This window comes from Tachysurus vachellii, chromosome 14 (genome assembly GCF_030014155.1).
Source record: "Tachysurus vachellii isolate PV-2020 chromosome 14, HZAU_Pvac_v1, whole genome shotgun sequence".
NCBI classification, from domain to species: domain Eukaryota; kingdom Metazoa; phylum Chordata; class Actinopteri; order Siluriformes; family Bagridae; genus Tachysurus; species Tachysurus vachellii.
The window spans coordinates 7,921,679-7,939,007 of record NC_083473.1 but is presented as its reverse complement, the minus strand read 5'-3'; the positions used below and the strand labels follow the sequence as shown (position 1 = coordinate 7,939,007).

At 37.8% G+C, this 17,329-nt stretch overlaps 1 protein-coding gene across 3 annotated transcripts in view; it reads left to right on the top strand.

The window, feature by feature from the left end:
- The window catches only part of wu:fb13g09 (ATP-binding cassette sub-family C member 5), a 35,085-nt gene extending 18,769 nt beyond the window's left edge, over positions 1 to 16,316 (top strand). For 2 of the 3 annotated variants that reach the window (XM_060886147.1, XM_060886146.1), the window contains 15 exons: positions 419 to 544; positions 795 to 912; positions 1,027 to 1,211; positions 1,562 to 1,708; positions 4,341 to 4,470; positions 4,556 to 4,709; positions 6,341 to 6,469; positions 7,073 to 7,259; positions 7,870 to 7,959; positions 8,746 to 8,938; positions 9,189 to 9,348; positions 9,453 to 9,531; positions 12,620 to 12,733; positions 13,498 to 13,668; positions 14,742 to 16,316. In XM_060886147.1, the coding sequence (XP_060742130.1) occupies positions 419 to 544; positions 795 to 912; positions 1,027 to 1,211; positions 1,562 to 1,708; positions 4,341 to 4,470; positions 4,556 to 4,709; positions 6,341 to 6,469; positions 7,073 to 7,259; positions 7,870 to 7,959; positions 8,746 to 8,938; positions 9,189 to 9,348; positions 9,453 to 9,531; positions 12,620 to 12,733; positions 13,498 to 13,668; positions 14,742 to 14,846 (2,088 nt within the window). In that variant the 3' untranslated portion in view covers positions 14,847 to 16,316. The remainder of the gene's footprint in view (positions 1 to 418; positions 545 to 794; positions 913 to 1,026; positions 1,212 to 1,561; positions 1,709 to 4,340; positions 4,471 to 4,555; positions 4,710 to 6,340; positions 6,470 to 7,072; positions 7,260 to 7,869; positions 7,960 to 8,745; positions 8,939 to 9,188; positions 9,349 to 9,452; positions 9,532 to 12,619; positions 12,734 to 13,497; positions 13,669 to 14,741) is intronic. The other variant, XM_060886148.1, reaches the window with a different exon arrangement.
- The last annotated feature ends 1,013 nt before the right edge of the window (positions 16,317 to 17,329 follow it).

Here is a 17,329-nt window from a genome sequence, read left to right as displayed (position 1 = left end):
CTCGAATTGGTAGCCACTTCACCAAATCTTTTCATATTTGCATAAAGTTTTGCATAAAATTTTTCACTGGACACTTCCACAATTAGATATTAATGCTTGCTCTCATTCATGTCCCCAGAAGTCACGATGATTCAGTAAAGATTAATGAACACAACTCCAGTCGCTGGATAGAGGTAAAGGGAAATGCAGATACAGACGCATTAAATAGATAGTTGGTTGAAAAGTATTTCTTTAAAGCCTTAAGTGGTTGTTAAATTATGCATCGACTTTCTTTTGATATGTTTCTCCTGTAGAGATATCTTTTGTGGAACAGTATACTGTAGCGTGTTATGAATCTTTATCAATGCAAGCATTCTCATATCTGCCCAGTTATCCTTATATTTATCAATCAGTTTGCTTTAAATCTCTTCTCTTTCAGTACCTGGTGGAGTGTGATGAGGTTGTGTTGATGAAGGACGGGCAGATTGCGGAGCAAGGCACTCATGGGCAGCTGATGGCCCGAGGTCGTGACTACGCCATGCTTATCACCAGTGTACAGCAGGAGGTACAGCTTGCTACCACGCTTGGGGAAAAACACCAGGGTCACTTGCTCATGGAGAGGTTCACATTGCCTTTTGCACAATTCATGAAGCATGGCCTACAAGGCTGCTGTTTTAGAAATGTTAATTCATTCCTGGCGTTTAAATTTTATGAGTACATTGATCTATGGGTGTAGTGCCATCATATTTAATGACCGAACATTCATTGTTCTACCTGTCATAATTTATAACTCAGACTTTGATGCTCTTTCTCAGAACCTGGTGAGGAAAAACTTGAAAAACCAGCAGGGGGGAGAGGAGAAGGACTCGAATGTGCTGTGCGCTTCTGTCATCAGTATGGCAGCAAAGCAGCCCACTGAGAGTACGAGAGGCGGTAAGAGCTGTGGACTCTGACAATTACGCACTATGCTTAGCTGACTTTTCAGGCTAGAAATGAGTCACAGTACTCTGATCTTTTCTCCATAATCTTTGATACGCTATCAAATAGACCAGCTCATGCAGGTTGAGGAGAAAGGCCATGGGGCGGTCACCTGGGCCGTCTACTCCGCTTACATCAAGGCTGCTGGAGGACCCCTGGCCTTCATTATCAATATCCTGTTCTTCCTCTTCACCACAGGCAGCATAGCCTTCAGTGACTGGTGGCTCAGTCACTGGATCAAGCAGGGCAGTGGGGTGAGTGAGCCTCAGCTGGAACACTAATGCTGATAAAAACCGAATGATGTAGAATCCATTATAAGGCCATAATCCGTTCCTCACCCATAGCTGTTAGCAGTGTTTGTGTTTCAGTGTGAAAAATTCCTTTAGTGCCTCTTTATAATGCTAAACAAATCTGTGTTTTGCTGCTCTGCAAAAACGAACATCAGTCCCAGCGCTAATTAGAAATGCCACAATGAACATAGAACATAATTTTCTCTGAGGAAAAATGACAGCCCAGATGCTGGTGTTGCATCTATTTTTGTTGCTGTTTTCTGTAAACATGTCTGAGTTTGGGATTTTTTGTATGTATTTGTGTGTTTGTTTAGAATTTAACAGTATTACATGGGAACGAGAGTGTGGTGAGCAGTAGCATGAGACTCAACCCTCACATTCAGTATTACTCCAGCATCTATGCCCTGTCCATGGGAATGGCACTCTTCTTCAAGAGCATGCGAGGCGTCGTGTTCGTCAAGGTAACACTTCATCTCTTCCTATAATGTCTGGATTTTTTTTCTGACATCTAACCTTAAAGACATCAGAAAAATTCATTACTTTGATTTAAGCTGGGGCTTTTAAACACCATTCATAACTTTATGAGCAGAAAGCACATGCTCAGATATCCTGTAAAATTAGCTGACATTATCCGGCTAGCAGTAAAGGTTATGAAGAGTGCTAAATCTCACTAAGACACTCAGAAAGTCTGTCAGGTTAGCTCATTCTAGCTAACTGTCTAACTTTATTTTAAACATTTATGCATTTGACTTTAAAGTTCTGTCAGGCTAGCTTGTTCATGTTCATGAAGCTATGTTCGTTTAAATTTAAAAACCCTGTCAGGTTAGCTCATGAATTGGCTAGTAATAATTGTGAACGTTGTGTACACGACAGATAGGTTACCATTTGTTTGCTACATGTTTTACAAAGTCTGTAGATTCTGTACATACTGTACATACACTATGTCTATATAAATACCAGTGACATTTTTCTTTGAAAAAAAACAAACTCTTCTATACAGTATATCGACATTGCCTCTGTGGTCTATGTTCTTACAGATAGAAATGTTTCAGTAACTAATTGATCACACATGTCACAGCTTTAGTAGCCTCACACAGATGTTCTCAACACACATCTGAGATTGTGGGCCGCTTCCCAAATCTGCCCTGTGTGTGGAGTTTGGAAAACATCATGTAATTCAGTGGTCTCCTTCAGACTTCCTCCCCAGCTCAAACACATGCATTGTAGTCTGATTGGCATTTCTAAACTGTTCATAGACATTTACATTTACAGCATTTAGCAGACGCCCTTATCCAGAGCGACTTACATTTTATCTCATTTTTTTATACGACTAACAATTCAAGGTTAAGGGCCTTTCTCAGGGGCCCAGCAGTGGCAGGACGTAGGAATCGAACTCACAACCTTCCGATTGGTAGTACAACACCTTAACCACTAGGCTACCACGTCTCATAGAGTGTGAATGAGTGTATCAATGTGCACTGTAATAGGTTGGCACCCGTCTATGGTATCTCCTGCCTTGTGTCCCAAGTCCCCTGAGATAGAATCCAGTTTCCTCACAACCCAGGACAGAAAATGGATGGATGGTTGGATGGATAGACGGATGGATAGATGGATGGATGGGGGATGGATGGATGGATGGATGGATGGATGGATGGATGGATGGATGGAAATGTATCTTAATAAACCAGGATATCTTAAAGGATGACAAAAAAAAGTGTCATAGATTTTTTAATTTTTGTGAAAACAGTAAAGTCAGTTTTGATGACTAATCCTGTACTTTGAGCATACACCCAGGCTATGCTTATCACAAGATTTCCATGTAACATTGCTAGCGTTTTCATTCAGGCTTCTATTTACGTTTCTTTAGCCTGAAAATGAGCTTCACCCGTACATCACTTTTCTTTGAAAAGCAACATGTGAGGTGTATACAGTTTTATCAGTAGAGGTGAGGTTGGTCGGGTTAAAGAAGAAGAATAAAGGGAAGAAAATGTAATTGTAACTACACTTAATGATGAACTGCTACACAATTATAAACTCAATAATCATGTTATAAATGACATAACATTACATTTCACTATATGACGTTCAATAATTTCTTTAATATTACACATCATTGCTATGGAGACTTTTGTTTATATAAAAAGTCTCCCAAACTCTCAGTCCAACACTTCAGTCTCCAGCACAGGTTGATTTGTTCTGTTCAAATGTGTCTTGTCCACCGATATCACACTGACTCTTTGGTTGTGTCACAGTTGTGTCAATAAACTTTCAAACACAAACATATATTCCCAATACAAAGAAAATCATTACCAGAGGTCATGTGTCCTATTTTCTTTTGCTGTTTAATAAGGGTTCATTGCTCCACTGACTTGGCCGTTGCTAATTGTCTAGCTTTTTCATTTTATCTGCTGCGTGTCTTCTAAGGTTTTATTTTCTCTGCTCTGTTATTGAAATTGCCTGCAGGCTAAATCCATTTATCTGTCCACTTCTATGGCTCTCAGCAAGAAAAGGCTTGTGTTTGCTATGTCTCTCTGGATCACTCACAATCTTCTTGCCCATTAAACAGGCCTGACAGTGCATTAGAGAACTTAGGGACAGCTGATTTTCTTTTGTGTCCATGTGTCACTAATGTTCGTTAATTTTTCAGTTGTGGGAATGGGAATATTTAGGTCTTTAATATTATAGTTGGAAAAAAATCTTTAAATTATAAAAATACAGTTTTTTAACGGAAACAACGTTATTTACGAGATTTTTTATATAGAAAAGCTTAAGCTGGGTTGCATGACACCTACAAAATAATATTTCATCTCTGCATATAGTATAATAAATTAAAAAAAACCAATGACTTTCAAGAAATGTTAGTGTGACATGTGTGTTAGGTAGTGTGTGTACATAGCTGGAGCAGTCTGGGATATTTCTCAGCCCCTGCTGGGCCTCTGTTTCTTTGTGCTCTGGTGCTTTTCTCTCTTTAATGCATTTATGTTTTGTTTGTTTGTTTGTTTGTTTGTTTTCTTGTTTGCATTGTGGAATTGTTAACATTTGCATTATGAAAGGTTGCGTTTTAATAATTAATGCATGTTTTTTGTGCCGCAGTGTACCTTACGGGCAGCCTCGGCGCTACACGATAAGCTGTTTAAGACTCTCCTCCTCAGCCCAATGCGTTTCTTTGATACGACTCCCCTAGGACGCATCCTGAATCGCTTCTCCAAAGACATGGATGAAGGTTAGCGTGAGATTTCCCTGCCTAACATTTCTCTCCTGTCAGCTAGATTGAAACATTTTCACTGATTTTCTTTCTCTCATTGCAGTGGATGTACGCCTGGCCATTCATGTGGAGCTACTGCTACAGAACATGACATCGGTGCTCTTCTGTATAGGAGTGGTGTGCGCCGTTTTCCCTTGGTTCCTGTTCTCCATCATCCCTCTTGCAGCCTTCTTCTACATCATCAGTCGGATCTCCAGGTTAGGCGTCAATGATTTTTATGTAATTTAAGGTCAGGCCTTGAACTTGGAGCTAGAACGTCCTTGTTAAAGAAGTGTTTGGAGGTCAGACTTCAACTAGGTGCTCAGGAGAGTCGACTGGAATATATAACTGAAAGATTATGGAACTGTAATAGACTGAAACGCTTTGAGAACCCGAGCAATGTGTGGGTTGCATCCCAATACTCTAAGTCATGCATTCTTGATTCCTTCATCCCACATCTCTCAAGACATGACCCATACCCATACCTGAAGACTGCTGTCTTTAAGAACATATCAATTCATTACACATGCTTTGAGAAATCAAGGCTAGTGGATGAAGGATACACAGGAGCTTCGAACATAGAAGTTTTTTTATTGTACCTTGTGGCATAAGCAAACTGAATAAATGCTCCACATCAAGTGAATCATTTGATGAAAAGCACAAATACAGAATTAGTGTGTGTAATAATGTTTTCAGTGATGTGTATTCACTGAGTTATGTTCTGTATCATGATTGTATATGATTTTTCCTGTGCTTTTTCCCCCCTCACATTTTCAGTCAGAGGTGGTGAGATATAAGGAAAGGAATTAAAGAAATTTATAAGGGAATTAGGACACTTTCCAAATTTCCGTTCAGCAACTCAATTTATTCACCTAAAAATGGTTGAAAAGTCACCTTGGGCATATTATGCATGGAAGTAAAGGGTTATTGTGTCATAAAATGTAAGTACCAATCAGATTCCATTATGCAAATTAGCAGGGTGTAGTGTTAGGGACATTTCTTATTTCTAGGTTCTTTGTTTTTGTGGAAAAGCTTTTTTAACTCAAAAAAAGAACCCAAACTAAATTTCTGTGTGAAAAGGAAAAGAAATCTCACAATCTGCACATCATTTATTTTAAAAGCATTATTGTGACCTCCTTTGGGAGTATTTTTATTTTATTAACAGTTTTAGTATTTATTTTGGTGCTGAGGAAAATATAGGTTGACGAACGGAAGATTATGAAAAATTGGCAGAAGTAAGCTCAGCTGAACTTAACTATTTTCTCTCTTATAATGGATTTTCTAACAAAGCACCAAACATGCACCTCCTTTTATTAGCCGAATGAACATCATTTGTAAACAGCCCCTGTTTCTAGAAGCAGGGTATTTTTTTTTTTCATGCTTTGTCCATTTTCTCCCTCATTCTCATCCCAATCCCTATAATGAGAAAAGGGTGATTCATAGCAGTACCTTTATTTGCAGCCTTTTCCCATTTCATTTTGTGTCTAAAAGTAGAAATCAGCCCACCTTTAGCCAGTAAAGGCCCATCTCTCACATGGCTGCCGGCTGAGGTTGTGCTGTCCTGCTGGTTTTAGCGCTGAAGTGGCAGGGCTTATAAAAGGTCCTATAAATTAGAACTGAGGCTTCAGCAGTGACACAGCCTCTTCCTTGAAGCCTTCAGCAGCACACTTATTGTCCCCTGTGGGTGTCCATCTTATAAGTTACTAACCTGTCACATGGAAGGTGTGATCAGCTGGACGGCTATGATCGGTCACCCTTCAGCCCTGCTTCACTGAGAATATAATGGGACTTATAAGTTGGCTGAGGTGTGAGATTTTTTCAGAGTTTTTTTTTCTTTCTTTCTCAAAAGTGTGCTGATTCGTGAGCTGAAAAGGCTGGAGAACATCAGCCAATCGCCTTTTATCTCTCACTTCACCAGCAGTCTGCAGGGTCTGTCCACTATCCATGCCTATAGCAGGGGACCAGACTTCTTTCGCAGGTAAGATTCCATGCCTGTCTGCACTAACGCCCTGCTTGTACAGCTTTTTTATTAAAAGTATGCACACACTAATATTAAATCTATAAAAATCTATATATTTATTTGATGATATGTTTTTCTATGAAACCTTACAGTAAATACTACATGCATTTGCCTTGTACCTACGTATATACAAATGTATTTACTTTTTGTGTATTCTCATTTTTGCTCTCTTCTTTCTAAATAAAAAATAAATATTTATTTTGTTTGTTTTGTTTTGTTTTGTTTTTTAAATAAATAAATTATGCTTGATCGCATAATCGGTTGTAGTTATACATATAAATGATTACGGTTATATTAGACTCACATGCATGGATTCATTGACTTAAAACAAGATCTAATGGATTCTAATAGATGCAGTAAATAAATATCATCTAACATAATATATACATACAGTATATTATTTGTATAATGTGGTTAATATTGAAATAGTTATAAAACAATACGTTTACGAAAATTAATATTTTTAAAAGCAGAGTGGGAATCTTTTTTAAGAATAATGAGAGAAATGTAGATACATAGAAAACAAACCAATGTTTTAAATCACTTTGTGTGTTTCTCCAGATATCAAGAGCTGTTAGACACTAACCAAGCTGCCTACTACCTGTTCAGCTGTGCCTTGCGCTGGCTTGTGGTGCGTTTGGACCTCATTAGCATTATTCTCACTACCGTTGTGGCGCTGCTGATTGTTATCATGCATGGACATATCTCTCCGGCGTATTCCGGTCTGGCCATCTCCTATGCTGTGCAGGTGCTCATCCCTCAAAGCTTTAACACACACTTACATTAAAGTTCATGGAGGATCTTCACCTTGACAATACTGATTACTTTGTATTAACACAGCACAATATGTTAATTATTGTCATTGTTACTAGCCGTTTTTACTAGCCGTTTTTACTAGTGTGTAATCTTTACCTAAAATTCTAATGCTGTTACATGTTAACCCTTGTATGATGTTCGTATTTTTGTTACTCAGCCGGTGTTCGTGGGTCTGGTCGACCCGCTGCATTTTTGGGTTTTTAATTCAACATGATCAAAAATTTTATGTAAAAATACTCTACAGATGTTTAATTCATCCCAATTACAAGCAATATAAACAGCATATATGGTTAATATTTGTCCTTTACCTTTATTACATCACATTTTTTAATTAAAGTGCTACTCTTTTTTTGTTGTTTTTTTAATAAAATGAAATAAATAAATAAACAAGTTATGAGTGGGAAAAAATCAACAAATTTACAAGGAAGCAAAGTTTTTCAAAACTATTGATGTTTATGAATATGGGTCCCACAGACCTGAACAACATACAAGGGTTAAGCAAGGATGTGTTTCTGACCCACTTTGTCCTGTCTTTATTCCAGCTAACAGGCATGTTTCAGTTCACCATTAGACTTCTATCTGAAGTTGAGGCTCGATTTACATCAGTGGAGAGGATCAATCATTACATCAAGGTGATTGTACAAACATACAGAAACACTGGAACAGAACGTTCAGTACTGGAATAGAACATTTAGTATTAGACGAAGGATGTTCAATAATAGAATTCAGCGCTATGTATTGGAACGAATCTTTCGGTATTGGAACAACATTTTCAGTATTGGTAGAGAAGACTCAGAATTAGAATAGTGTGTTCAGTATTGGAATTCAGCATTCAGTATTGGAGCAGAACACTCGGTACAGGAACAGCGCAGCACTCAGAAGCCATCAGCTCATTACACTCCAAGGGCACTGTGGGGAAACATCCCTGCTGAGTTTACATTTTTGTCCACATTCTCATATAAGCAGAACAGGAATACATCTCCTGTTAGTAAAATGCGCTACCTCCAACATATTCAGCTAAAATTAGATTTAGTTACATAAAATAGCTCGCTGGAGAAGCACAATGAATTATAATGCTTACAACCAAAGTAGTAATTCAGACTATTATGCACTAAGACAATTAAGTTTTGTTTCATTAACAAGTTTTTACTCTTGTCATGGTCAGTGAAAAGATGAGAAACAACAAGTTTTTGGCACAGGGATTAAATAACTACATATGTAAAAGCGATTATAGAAATTCAAACACTTTTGATGGAATAAGTAAAGTAACTTTGTAGAATATTACATAAGTGTATTATTTGAGACACAGTACTAGATCTTTTTTTCTTTTTTTCTTTTTTTTGCAGAACCCCATCTTGTGTATGCATTGTTAAAAGCAAGTACAGTATAAATTAAATGTGTAACCTTTGCATATTTAGAATCTGGAGACAGAAGCAACTCAGCAGATCAAAGATGCTTCTGCTCCTGCATCCGATTGGCCACAGAAAGGTAGAATCAGATTCCAGGATGTGGAGATGCGTTATCGACCCGAATTACCCCTGGTGCTAAAGAACATCACTTTCGACATTCTCCCAGAGGAGAAAGTGGGTGTTGTCGGCCGGACTGGCTCAGGTGTGTATGCCCTTCCAAGGTGGCTCAGAGAGGGCATTTGAACTACTTATTTGTAGCAAATAAGTATCACAAGTCAGTCTCAAAGATGTTTTTCAACTAATCCAAGTGACTCCACTTCCCTCCCTGTTACATCATTCAGAGGAAGTTGGATATTTCTTACTGATATCACTAATGCATGAGATCTTAGTACTGTAAGTTTTGATTTGCAATGATAGAAATAAGTACAGACTTTGCCCTCTGGTATCCTCAGGTAAATCTTCACTTGGCGTAGCACTCTTCAGACTGGTGGAGCTCAGCGGGGGATCCATCATCATCGATGGTGTCAACATCGCTCACATAGGCTTGGAAGCCTTGAGAAGCAAGCTGTCAGTCATCCCCCAAGAGCCTGTTCTCTTCCTTGGTACTGTCAGGTACTGTTTACATCACAGCCACAGCTCGAAACAGCTCACGCACATGTCCAGACCTGGAATTGCAGACTAGTACAACATGTTCCTGTTTTTTTTTCTGTGCTCAGGTCAAATCTAGACCCTTGGGGCCAGTACACGGACGTGCAGGTCTGGGACGCACTGGAGAGAACACACATCAAAGAGATGGTGAGTGAGGAGAGCTCATGTGCAAAGGTCAACAAATTGCATTCGGGTTTGTTTCTCGATGACGCCACAGCCGTGTAATTGGGCAAGAGCTAACCTGGAACTCCTAAATTAAAAACATCAGAAGAGGAAACCTTTTAAAGTCAGTTTGGCTTGTAAGTGTTTCTAAACTTGGAATAATTATATCAAAACCATTTCAAAGGTATCTCAGAATTATTTATAGTTATACAGGGTATATATTGTGATATAATATATAGTATTTATAGTGTTGTTATAATTTAAAGGATGTGGCTGGTTTCGATATTTCATTTCTGGCCCTGAAATTTAGCTCAGAGCTGCTCTGCCTTGTTAGATTTCCTTAAAGGCTAACTGAAGACTTATACATAGTTTGAACAAAAGGGGTGAAGACAAATTAAAGGCTTATCAGTGTATTCACTGTTCTTTATGTTTTTCTTTAGGCAGCTGTGGGCTCAAATATTACAAACAATAAGCCAGGTTTGATTGTTTAGCATCAGGGATCTTTTCTATGAGCATTCTATTTGTGCTAAAGTTTTACTGAATTAATACTTCCTCTCAGTAAACTAATGAATGTACTGCAGGAGTTAAGTTCTTAAAAAAATATATAAATATAAAAAGAATATAATTTGCTGTGCACTCATTGGGTAAAGTTGGAAATCTCTATTACCATCAAAATCAAACCAAAGCAGATTGCGAATTATTATTATTATTATTATTATTATTATTATTATTATTATTATTATTATTATCAAATTGACCTGCTAAATCCATACTTACTCTTAGATGCCACACAAATGAGTGTACAAGAAAAAAAATGGTTTAATTCCTCTAACTAGTGTCTGTTATGTCACGTAAACAAAATGAAAAGTTAGCATTTGGGTACATGGAATCATTAATATAAATAAATAAATGAATAGAGTGTGAGGAGAAGAAGAAAAATATCACCAATGCAATTTGAATACGTTGAATCCAATGGTTCCTGTTGATCTTATCAGTAGATCACTGATTTAATCTCCTGAAGGTATTATAGATTGCTAATGTTGGGTCATCTTTGCTTTTGGCATCCTAATGAACCCAGTCATACTGAATCCATACTCTCTCTCTCTCAGATGACTAATGAATGTGGGAGTTCAGAGCTCCAAGGACCAAAACTGATCACACCATTAGTCATGCGTGAGGACGGTTTCGTTCCTCTTTCTCTGCTGATATCTGTGGTGGGGTTTTGTGAGGTCATATAAGCAAAAATTGTGCAGTCAGCGAATGGGAATTTGCACTCACTGCTGTTAAATAAACAATCAGCAGTAGAGGAAATCTTTTTTAAAGACCATTTAAATGAATAATATCTAGAAACTGCATAGCTTAATTAAATCTCCCAAACATATATTGCTTATTTCACTAAATCTGCACTTACCCTCAAATTACTGATGATTTTAAAGATTCAGAAAAAAACATGAACCAAATTTGCCATGCTCCTATAGAATCCTCTTATAATTTCTTTTTGGTAATCTATGTGTCTGTTAAATCACACCATCAACAAAGGTATACTTTAGCAAATTAGGAGCGTAATTAATTCTAAAATAGCGTTAACGCATATGTTGGGTCTTCTGTTTAATTAAAAACAGAAAAAGGAAACGCTAGCAGAACTTCAATCAGGTGTGATTTTCACATCTAAATAAAACAAAGTTGAAGTTTCTCTCAGATCAGATCTGATGAATGTGGGAGTTTTACACAAAGGTTAGGTTGCATAAACAATTGCAGCTGTTGAGTGGAAACTAGTGTTTATTAATATCAGAAGAAAATAATTCAAAGAAAGTTTTTGACTGCATATCACCTCAGAAAATGATTATTACTACTCTGAAGCTGATTATTTGTTAAACACAGTACTTCCCAAACATGTACCACAGCAAATGACACAATTTCTTCAGTTTTTTTTTTAAAAAAACAACAATGTCAAAATTTCTCTGCAGTTAAGCTTAATGTTGTCGGAACATTCATGGAACAAGTTAGCTCCTATTTTACTTACATTATAGCAGCTATAAACAGTTGTTCTCTCACCGGGATCTCATTATTCTTTCTCTTGATTAAAGTGAAGACGCTTTTATTGTCATTTCAACCACATATAGCTGGTGCAGTGCACAACAAAACAACGTTCCTCCAGGATCATGGTGCTAAAGACACACAGCTACATAACATAACAACACAGAACTAAAGACTAATTAATAAAGACGTTTCATGTTACTTTAGAAGCAATGACATATTAGCATATGTATATTTGTCAGATGGATGCCGTAATGTCAGTACTGCTAAATAAACACTGAAGGTTCAGTAGTGAGAGCCCTGATATTGGAACATGACGTTGCATTTTGCATGCTAATGAATTAAAATGATTTGAATTTGGGAAGGGGCACGGTGGCTTAGTGGTTAGCACGTTCGCCTCACACCTCCAGGGTTGGGGTTCGATTCCCGCCTCCACCTTGTGTGTGTGGAGTTTGCATGTTCTCCCCGTGCCTCGGGGGTTTCCTCCGGGTACTCCGGTTTCCTCCCCCAGTCCAAAGACATGCATGGTAGGTTGATTGGCATCTCTGGAAAATTGTCCCTAGTGTGTGATTGCGTGAGTGAATGAGTGTGTGTGTGTGTGTGCCCTGCGATGGGTTGGCACTCCGTCCAGGGTGTATCCTGCCTTGATGCCCAATGACGCCTGAGATAGGCACAGGCTCCCCGTGACCCGAGGTAGTTCGGATAAGCGGTAGAAGATGAATGAATGAATGAATGAATTTGGGAATTTAGAGGAAAATTGGTCATGTACTCATTGACTGAGGAGAGTTTGGCTGCTCTTTGATTTGAAATCCTTAACATTGATGTCTTTAAGGATTAGTGCGCTGTAGTAATCATCAATTCACTTGATAAATCTTGGCTCTTGGGCCTTCTTTTTTGTATTCTAACAAATCCTGTGTACAATTTTGCATCCTGTCCTTCTGACTCTCAGATGACTCATGAATACAAGTTGTTGGATTTCATTTTCTGCTTTCTCATGCTGAATTTAAAAGGTCACGCATGTTTGGATTGCTTGCAGGTAAGCCAGTTACCTCGCGGTTTTGACTCTGAGGTAACTGAGAACGGAGAGAACTTCTCAGTGGGGGAGAGGCAGCTACTGTGTGTGGCAAGAGCCCTGCTGAGACACAGCAAGGTACCAAAACACACCTTCACACACGCTGTTTATGCAAACTCAGGCTCACTCCGACGGTCCAGTGAGTGCATTTATGCAAGAGTCATAACCAACTGTAGATTTCCTCCCTTCCCACGTGAACCACCGAGTCATTCCTAATAGAATATGTGCAATTCAGAACACATGCACTCAGCTGCTAGACAACAGGAAGTTAGATTGGCAGGATATTATTACATTATAACTGCATACAGACTTATAGAGAACTACACAGAAGGGTTTGGATGTGTTGTTTGTTTTTTTTTCCCCAATATGGCTGTCCGAAATTGTTACTGCATTTTGTAGCATTACCTATAGATTTATTTGCTGTCATCATGCGATGATGGAACTTATGGGCGGTTTATCATTTTTACACACACACATTTGGAGTTTTTTGATAAATCTCAGCACCTACAAAATGGAGAAACATTGCCACCATATGGCTGAATCTAAATTTCTGTCATGCAGTATTTGTGACTAGTTACTTCATTTCTGGCCCAGAAATTAGCTCCGCCTCCACCTGGAACATCTGCTTAATTTTCTTATATGGCAACTCAGAAGTCATACTCAATAGCAGGAGTAGACTCGAGTTTTTCAAGATGCTGTAGACTTTAAGTTAATTCTTTCCTGCGGTTCACCTCTTCACCTCGGTTCACAGCGAGATCTAAACATTTCTAATTTATTTCTAAATGAATATGTGTATCATACTGTATGCATGCAACTGCATAACACAAACCTGTTTCTGTTAGATTTTGGTTTTAGATGAAGCAACAGCAGCCATCGACACAGAGACAGACCGGCTGATTCAGGAGACAATCCGAACCTCTTTCATAGGCTGTACCACAATGGTCATCGCTCACCGCCTCAATACTGTCCTCACCTGTGACAGAGTTCTTGTACTAGACCAGGGTCAGGTCAGTGTGCGTTATATCAATTACTGTTTTCTTGACTAATTTTTATGAAGATTTGGTTAATGATTGTAGCTTCAACCTTAAAACTTTGCTGAAAGAGAAACCACATTATGGATTGGGTGATACATAGAACCTTTAAACTTTCTTTAAAGCGATAAACCAACGACCATCAGCTGCTAGATGATCCACATTAATCACATTTACAGAATATTGTAGTATTTAGATTTAAGTATTAACAGTTTGCCAGAATAACAATTACATTTGGTAAACATTGTGGAAATTATGGTGGAAATTGTTAAATCAGATATCTACCGATAGCAGATTTTATTGGTCAAGTTAGCTTACTTCGTGGTAACTATGGCAACTGAAAGGTTTTGTTTTTTTTTGGCTGGTTCATGAGCTTCACATTAAACACGCTATACACATTAGGTACACAGTCAGGGCAGAAAAATAATCTCGTGCATCTTATTATTCTATTGTTATCTTAAGTCATGTGAACTAGAAAGCTAGTAACTAACACAGGTAACAAAACTTAGGTTGACCCAAAGTTTGGTGGCCATATTGGGCTAATGTTGGGCCACCATTTGCAAAAGGAGCACTTTTTGTATGAATTTAAGTTCATAACAATCCTGTCAGTGTTACTGTAACTCAACTTTGGCAACCGATCCTTAAACCAAATGGATGTCTGGTCACTGTTGATTGAATGATTTAAAGGATGATTTAAAGGTGTCTGAAAGCCCAACATTGGCCTCAGTTTGTTATATATGAGAGTGAGAAATGTATATCTGGATCCAATGATGGCTTCTGGAAGTTTAAAATGTTCATTACAAGAAACATTATGTACAAAAAGTCTTTCACTGGAAACTATTGTAAAGTAGTTTTCTCTAGTCACCACTTTACTGTGTAAGTGCTGTGGAGAGAACATGCAATCAGCCAAAAAAAGCCTTTCATTGCTGGTCTTATGGTTGTCCATTTCCAAAAACAGCCTATAGACAGAGTGGGCTGTATATCTACAATGTACAGAACATAACGTCTAACTAACCTCCTTGTGCCTCTGCATGCTTGTCCCTTGTGTGAGCCAGGTCTTGGAGTTTGACAGCCCATCAAATCTGCTGGCAAACGAGAGCTCATATTTCCATGCCTTGGTGGAGGCGAACAGGACTGTCGGCCAGTCAGAGAGAATCTGAGCAGATGCTGGACACGCTGCTGGGCACAAGACTGAGTTCTCTGCCAAACCTCACCTCATAGCATGAAGTCGATGGACAAGAGGATTGTCTGGTGGTTAGATCAGTGGGCATGTTATTGTTCAGTGTTGCCCAGTGTTGTCCTGCATTGAGCAGTGCATTTTCAGCTTAAATTATGGCTCAGAAAATGATTGATTATTGTTATTAGCGTGCTGTAACGGAAGCTTGTCTGAAAAATACCAGCCTATTCTTAATGAACATAGTAATGGTTTGAGATGTTCACATTGTCATATCTAAAATCAGCTCAATAATAACTTAGAGTTGCAGTAAGTGGGATTAATGTTTTTTTTTTTTTTTTTTGAGAGAAGTTCAATTTTTGAAATGTGTGAGAAATGAGAACAATTTTAATTCTGAACATTTCTACTGCATACATAATAGCAAACTTTTTCAAATAAGGTGCTTAGAATGCAGGCAGAAGCAAATTTTGCACGAGTACAAACAATTTATTTTTTCAGTATTAACGAGCAACGGCCTTTTAAGTACTTGGGAGATTTGCAATAGCACAAAAGCTGCAAAAATGCACAAGATGACACGCAGAATGTGAAGTAACCAAAGAAAAAAAGGACAAAAACAAAACACGGGTCAGTCATTCCATTGAAGTCAAGACTACAAAGCAGAAACAGGTCTCTGATGGTTTAGTTCTGCTCATAATCTGCTTCATGTTGTGCCTAATGCATTGTGCGGTCAGGGTCTGTGTTTCGGAGATGGAACGCTGCAGCTGGTATTTTAGTTATAGCTTTCTCGAGTGTTTTGAGATTCTTAGTGCTGTCCTCGTTTTCAGCTCTGTTCTATCGTTGTTCTCAAATGCGGTTGCTAAATCGGGACGTTTAAATGAGTCAGTTCTCTCAGGATGAACGGAGTCTGAAGGGGCTTTCATGGGAAGCTCTAATGAATCCTGGATAAAAAAATAAATAAAAAATACAAATCCATCTGACATCTGCAAAGTGCACAAAAAAACATAATTAGAAAACATGTTTTGTATACGAAATCTCAATAGCCCCATTAGAGTCGTTCTATAAAAACGCAGTTTATAAAGCAAAAACATTGCACGTGTTTATCGGCTGGTGGCTAAAATCACACACCAATAAATAGAATAGATGCAAGAGGCCATTTTTCTCTTTGCTGTGCTCCGATATTCAGATATTCCTATGGGAGAGACTGACTGATTAATTACACTGAGAACAAAAGCTATTTGTATAATGGTTGTTTATATCTAAATTAGACACATGAAGTTGCTGTCTGTTGAACTGAAATGTTTTTGTTGGGTTTTTTTACACATTTGCCATAAAAATGCTATTTTGATTAAATGTGTTTTCCTACAATAAATCACCCTATTTTTATTACACGCATATACCTGTATACTAATGTGGCATAAGAGTTTTTAAGATGAAATAAAGAAATTGTAATTGGAAATTGTAATCTCTGTACAGAACAGTTCATAATCCAGTCTGTAAGGAATGAAACAGGACACATCATGCTGAGATAGAAAACTAATTAACAGTGTGGTGGTGTGATGTAGATTAATGTGACGTTACATTAAATAAGTCCTAAAGTGTCTTATTTTTATTATGCCACGGAGATTTATTCATTTATTAAAAAAAACAATGGCATATTTAACCATTTAAAGTTATATTTCATGCTGTGTCTTTAAAACAAGTCCAAAAGACTTCTGAAAGCTTAAAGTTTAATTGGTTAGATTTATGTTCTTGTCAATTATGTTACAACTGACACTGGAGGCTTCTTCCAAATATGATGGTGGGAAAGACAATTAGACTAAACAATATCTACAATTACATGATTTACAACAATCTAAGATTTTTTTAAATGTGTTCACCAGAAACATTTTTAGAGTAAATTCTATTTATTTTATAATAATAATATTTTATAATAAATGCATTAATATTAACACTGTGGCTTGAGCTATTGTCAGAGCTGCTGTCATGGAAAATTAATCAGCACCTTCTGAGATCAACAACACTGTGGCCTAAAACTTTTATAGCACACACTATACTTTAGAGAACTGAATTAGGATTTAAGGGTTCAAACAACTGTTACTGGGTTATTGCCCTCTAAGGTACATATATCGTTAGAAAAGCAGAATTACACAGAAACATCATTAAGGAACACACCTGCACCATAAAGACCAGTGCTGTGCATGTCACATATTATGTAAAAAGTACCTTTAATATAGTTTAATATTTATTTGTTACGATAAGAGTGAAAAAAACATGATAGGCCATCTGTTCAGCTGCTTCAGGCCTCAATAGCATCATGCAACACAGTAATGAACCAAAGCATGGCAGTAATTTGTCATCTGATTGGCTAAAAAGAAAGAAAAAACAAAATGCTGGAATAGCCAAGTCAAAGTCCAGACCTCCACCCCAGTGAGATGCTATGATGGGATCTTAAGAGAACTGTGCATAAAT